This window comes from Frankliniella occidentalis, unplaced genomic scaffold (assembly GCF_000697945.3).
Source record: "Frankliniella occidentalis isolate FOCC.00 unplaced genomic scaffold, Focc_3.1 Scaffold67, whole genome shotgun sequence".
NCBI lineage: Eukaryota > Metazoa > Arthropoda > Insecta > Thysanoptera > Thripidae > Frankliniella > Frankliniella occidentalis.
This window is the reverse complement of record NW_026267197.1, coordinates 806,970-811,864: the sequence shown is the minus strand read 5'-3', so window position 1 is coordinate 811,864 and position 4,895 is coordinate 806,970. Positions and strand designations below refer to the sequence as shown.

At 38.1% G+C, this 4,895-nt stretch overlaps 3 protein-coding genes across 4 annotated transcripts; 1 reads left to right on the top strand and 2 right to left on the bottom strand.

The window, feature by feature from the left end:
• Positions 1-273: 273 nt before the first annotated feature.
• LOC113207471 (ankyrin repeat domain-containing protein 40-like) lies at positions 274-1,699 on the bottom strand. Of its 2 annotated transcripts, none has more exons than XM_026424055.2 (3): positions 1,166-1,699; positions 746-1,066; positions 274-657 (listed from the first exon to the last, which is right to left on the bottom strand). In XM_026424055.2, exons 1-3 carry the CDS (start codon positions 1,194-1,196, stop codon positions 308-310), a joined length of 702 nt encoding a protein of 233 aa, XP_026279840.1. In that variant the 5' UTR covers positions 1,197-1,699; the 3' UTR covers positions 274-307. The 2 variants fall into 2 exon arrangements, with proteins under 2 accessions (XP_026279840.1, XP_026279838.1); XM_026424053.2 differs by having other exon boundaries at positions 746-1,071; positions 1,166-1,693.
• Positions 1,700-1,727: 28 nt separating this feature from the next.
• Positions 1,728-3,045, top strand: LOC113207474 (28S ribosomal protein S33, mitochondrial). The gene is made up of 3 exons (XM_026424058.2): positions 1,728-1,887; positions 2,476-2,608; positions 2,684-3,045. Exons 2-3 carry the CDS (start codon positions 2,483-2,485, stop codon positions 2,930-2,932), a joined length of 375 nt encoding a protein of 124 aa, XP_026279843.1. The 5' UTR covers positions 1,728-1,887; positions 2,476-2,482; the 3' UTR covers positions 2,933-3,045.
• Positions 3,040-4,291, bottom strand: LOC113207472 (protein canopy 4). Its single transcript, XM_026424056.2, has 5 exons — positions 4,070-4,291; positions 3,793-3,922; positions 3,533-3,667; positions 3,365-3,449; positions 3,040-3,281 (listed from the first exon to the last, which is right to left on the bottom strand). Exons 1-5 carry the CDS (start codon positions 4,173-4,175, stop codon positions 3,075-3,077), a joined length of 663 nt encoding a protein of 220 aa, XP_026279841.1. The 5' UTR covers positions 4,176-4,291; the 3' UTR covers positions 3,040-3,074.
• Positions 4,292-4,895: the final 604 nt, after the last annotated feature.

The following is a 4,895-nucleotide window of genomic DNA, read 5'->3' as shown; positions in this document are numbered from 1 at the left end:
TGGCTTTGTTATGGTCCGGGAGCAGACGTCGGCCGGGATTCCTCCTGTTCTTCTTATTCGTAAAATACCTCATTAACTGCTGCTGACCAAATTTGGAACAGAGTTTTTCAGCTTACTATATCTACACATTTGCAAATTTCCACAAACCAAAGTCTGGTATTTAATGCTGCAACATTATAGAACTTATATTAATTATGCATGAAGAACGTTTACTTGAGCAGTAACTGCAGTACCTTGAGCAAATTAAAAGGTATAAAGACAATACCATTTACCTAAAGAGTATTATTTACAAATCATATAAATGCTACTAGTACAGGATTGTTTGATTTTTATTGAGAGAAATTGACTGGTATCCATTGGCATTTGAGCCAGGAATTTTCTTTAACAACCCATTACTACAGGGTACTAGCCTCGTGGTTCCTTCAGGCTGTACCACAAGTTCTAGTTCCTGTCCATTTATCAGACGAGCAACATCCTTGTCCTTTCGAATAATAGTATTTGGAAGTTTTCTAAGTCTCGTAACATGAGCAGGATTAACATCAAGTTCATCTGTACAGAGGCGTAGAAGTCTGGAGTATGTTAAATCAGCAATTGGTAATTCCACTTCAATAAAATCAGGGTCGCCACAATTTGCAACTCTCACTTTCAAAACCAACTCTGAAACAATTTTAAAAAAAGCCTTCAGATAAAAAAAGGGAACAAGATAAAAATAAGTTTCTGATAAACATTAGATTTTAAACAATACCTTCAGGAAGGGGATTTTGTTTAGTTGTTGGCACAACCCTTTCTGGGACTATAGTTGAACGTCGGGTCTCCTGGATGTCTACATGGTCAGCTAGTGGTGGATTTCTTAAGTAATTTGGGATGATAGGAAGTCGAGACTCAGTTGGAAGTTCAGCAGACATGTCTTCATCCACTCCCTTGTGCAAAATTTTTCGAACTTCTGGGTTAGAACATAAAGAGAGAGCAGTATCCTTGTTCTTGTTACGGAGAGAAAGGTCTGCTCCATGGGCCAGTAATGTTTCAACAATATCTCGATGACCACGTTTGGCTGCCCAGTGCAAAGCTGTCCTAATGAGAGAAAAGGCAAAAGAAACAAGAAATAATTTTAAGCCCAAGAAACATAGTGAATTCACTGTTGCATTACTATACACAACACACTCACCATCCATTGATGTCATGCATGGCATTGACATCTACCCCCTTCTGCAAAAGGATTTGTAGTGTTTCTAAATCGCCAACACAAGCACTCTCCCTCAATTTTTCTTCCAAAACATGAATTCGGTCCATCTTCTGGGGTAGAGAGCTCAGTTAGCAGCAGAACTGAGTGTACACAGCAGACGATTCTAACCTACTTCTTCGTTATCACTAAGCTGAATTGGCAAACTTCGAGACAGTAAAGAAGGATTTGCCTTCAAATCATGAAAAAACACATAACAAACGCAGAACAATTAATCAATCAATCAGTCGTTCATTCAAAATAGTTTCCAATCAATGAAGCTGGCTGCTTGAACCAACCACGGAGAAGATACTCCGTGCCCTGCTAGAAACTAGGGAGTGGGAGTGGAGTGGGGGAAGCTGGAGTGAAGAGTGAAGAGCGAAGAAAAAATTGAAAATAAAATTTCCCTGTGTTTTGACGGATGTTCAGCATTTTAAATTCTTTTGATTTGAGCTAGTCTAATTCAACTGTGACATTAAAGTGCACCAAACAACGCAACATTTCAGACTTTCTAACTTGAAAAAGAACCAAAAACTAATAACGCAATGTTGGACTTTTCGAGAAGGCCTGTAGCGTCGTCTGCTTCGGCTTCGAGTGAGCAACGTTTTAGTAATGTATCAAGAAAGTAATTAAATCAAAAATAATTTTGTGTCATTGCTGATCAAAAGGTAAAATTATTAAGGAAAACGATAAATGTCATTTTTTATATTTTGTTAGAAAAGTACATTTCTTATACCAACGAAAATGTTTATGAATATTGTGTGCCCACCGTCAAGCTTTATTTGGTTAAAGTCCTGGTTAGAAGAAGTGATTCCTCAGTAATGGCACCAGTTACTGTTTCTAGAGCATAATAATGCTATCTTAACTTTATTGTTCCATTTTTACATTTGTTGCAATAGATGGTTCCGGGTGTGCGCATTTCGAGAAAATGTAAGGAAGTCTGGACTGGAACCAGTGCCTTAAGTTTGCTGATTTTGATCATTTGACAGTGCAGTTTAACGTAAATGACCTTTAGTAACACCCTCGTAACAGTCAAGGCTCATTTGCACTTAGTTTAGCCTTCATTTTAGATCTGTTTCCGGTGCTCATTTCCTTAATTCTTCTTTTAATTGGTGCTGCCGTACCGTCTAATGGGTAGTTCATATCATTTTAGACAGTTACCCATTCCTCATGTCAATATATATCCAAATGTCAATGTTAAGTTATAGTCAAAATTACCATTCCTCACTGGGGTTGCTACTGTTACTGTTATTCAGTTTCAGGATGGCAACTGTTAAAAAGTATCTTAAGCTGGCTGAAGCCGGTACTGAGTACTCCCGAAAAATGAACTTGTTGAGCAACCGGATATTTGGAGAGGTCACTCGTCCATCATCGTTCCCCATGTTGAAGGTAATTTAGTGGGACCGGTTAGGGTAGAATTGTCTGTGGGATTGTTTCTTAATCTGTTTTACTCTTAAATTTCAGATTACAGATAGACTGAAAGTACTGCCTCTACACAAGGACCCTGATATGATTGACTATTATCATCGCCTACCAGAAGCTCATTACTTGTTCGTGTTTCTTAGAAATTATGGTTTGTTCAGAGATGAACATGCAGACTTTACAGATGAAATGAAACGTCTGCGAAAGCTCAGAGGAAAAATTCGGGAAGTTCCATGGTTCAAACCAGATCCTAATCGACCAACCAAATTTGCTTCATTAAAATTAAAATAGAGATTCTGATTGTTGTAATGCTTTTTGTATAAATTTGCCCACCAGAAAGTCTACACTGTTAACTAGTAAAATTCAAATCAAATTGGACAATTAAATAAAAATTGAAATTTAAACTTCTTTTCTCTCTTTAATAGTTAAAATTCTACAGTTCATCATTTTTCTTTCTGTTAGCCTCTAACTGCACAGGTTTTGGGTTTTCAGTTTCTTTTACATCCTCTAAAAGGCAGGAGTCATCGCCATCCCGTAGAACAAGCTGTGAGCATAAAAACGACTTAAGAGGAACTTCACCCTCTGATTTAAAGTACCATTCCTCTATATCTGACTCATGCTCTTCCAAGAGCATTTCACACTGAAAATACCAAGAAATCAATGTTAAACATATTTTTTAAAAAGCCAAATGCAGTGTTCTTAAGTTATCATATTCAAGCTTACCTGTGTTTTCATATTTGTGATTTCAACTGATGGTTTGTCCCATAATTCTTCTGGAATTCCAAGCTCTACTTTAACTCCTTTGTTTCTGTAAAATTTGCACATTTAAATTATGAACAACTAGTATGACATCTTGTTAGAGAAAAATTATTTAATGTCCTTTCTACTTACACCAAACCATGTAGTGTACGGAAAGTCTGGCTCATCCCTTTAGAAAATCTGGTACTGTCAGTTCTTTCCTTATGAATGTTATACTGTAGGACTCTCTCACAAATTCCGTCCAACGATTCTACTAACCGTAGTTCTCTAAAAAAGATTTTAAAAAAATAGGGAAAAAATAAAAATCAGAAGGCCTACGAACAGGAATAAATCTCCACTGTGCAGTTCACTCAAAGAAATCCTCAATTTATTTCTCTTATACAAAAACTTACGATTTCTTATACTTGGTCTTCTTCTTTTTCAACCCAGTGTCATCCAAAGAATACCCAATTTCAATTACATCTCGAGACTTCCCAGTTTCTTCCAGTCTATTTTCCAGTTCAATGGCTAATATTTTGCACACTGCAATCAAATAAATAAAGGTAGGAAAAAACAAAATATAAGTATAGTTCTCGTTAGTCTGTAAACAGGCTCCTTTCACCGCGTACTTTCAATGAAGTCTATTTAATTTGAAAGATTCCCAACAAGGGTAGCCCAACCTTACTTTACCTTCGCATTTGTTTGCAAATTTAACACCTTCCTCCTCCTCTTTACCAGCAAAGCATTTGTATACACTTAAAAACAGAATAAAAAGGATAAAGCCCTGAGTCTTCATATTTCCTACTGTTGACGTAAACCAGCCAAATATCGCAAATATAAGCGACTTTTGACAGATGTGTCGGCGAGCTATTGATTTTGATTGCTCTTTGTGTGAATAGGTGAATAAGCATTATTTGACCACTAACAAAACATCCTGCAAATACTCTTCGAGCCAGCCGCCAGATTTTAAATAGGATCGCAAAGGCAGGACGCACTCGTCGCACTCGTCTTTTGATGCGGTGCAATCGGAGTGTACTCCGAGTATCTACCCGATCTATCTTCTTCGAATTGTTCAGTCAGTGTTAGGGTTAAGAAAAGCCGTGGGTTGATATTTGGCATTATTTATTGGCACAGATCTCATAAGGTGACAGAGAAGTTGACCATATAAAAGTGCCACGGACAAATAGATTTTTCACATGGAGCTTGTATGCATTTGTATGTAGTTTCTTCACAATTAAGATGAAAACCTAAACAAAAAGACAACTGACACAGCCGCAAATTTTAAGGGCGCTGAGGCCAAACCTGACTAGTATATTTTTCCTAGACATAATGGGTTTATCTATGCAAAAATCACTTGGCTGATCCAGAGAGGCAAAAGGGGTGGGGGAAATCAAGGCCCCTCCCGTCCACGCTCACGCACGCCTGACGTCTGCAACGCGTAGGGGGTAGGCCAACCCGCCATGCAGCTGGGTGGAGCCGGCGGCCCTGGTCGCAGGTTGCAGACGCTGCCAGTGGG

Excerpts from the sequence above, each read along its gene's own strand:
- LOC113207471 (XM_026424053.2), bottom strand. The coding sequence starts at position 1,290 with ATGGACCGAATTCATGTTTTGGAAGAAAAATTGAGGGAGAGTGCTTGT. Across the intron at positions 1,072-1,165 it reads ATGCATGACATCAATGGATG|GACAGCTTTGCACTGGGCAG; the intron begins GTGAGTGTGTTG and ends TTCTCTCATTAG. Across the intron at positions 658-745 it reads ACAAAATCCCCTTCCTGAAG|AGTTGGTTTTGAAAGTGAGA; the intron begins GTATTGTTTAAA and ends AAATTGTTTCAG.
- LOC113207474 (XM_026424058.2), top strand. The coding sequence starts at position 2,483 with ATGGCAACTGTTAAAAAGTATCTTAAGCTGGCTGAAGCCGGTACTGAG. Across the intron at positions 2,609-2,683 it reads CATCGTTCCCCATGTTGAAG|ATTACAGATAGACTGAAAGT; the intron begins GTAATTTAGTGG and ends CTTAAATTTCAG.
- LOC113207472 (XM_026424056.2), bottom strand. The coding sequence starts at position 4,175 with ATGAAGACTCAGGGCTTTATCCTTTTTATTCTGTTTTTAAGTGTATAC. Across the intron at positions 3,923-4,069 it reads ATTTGCAAACAAATGCGAAG|TGTGCAAAATATTAGCCATT; the intron begins GTAAAGTAAGGT and ends ATTTGATTGCAG. Across the intron at positions 3,282-3,364 it reads TCACAAATATGAAAACACAG|TGTGAAATGCTCTTGGAAGA; the intron begins GTAAGCTTGAAT and ends TGGTATTTTCAG.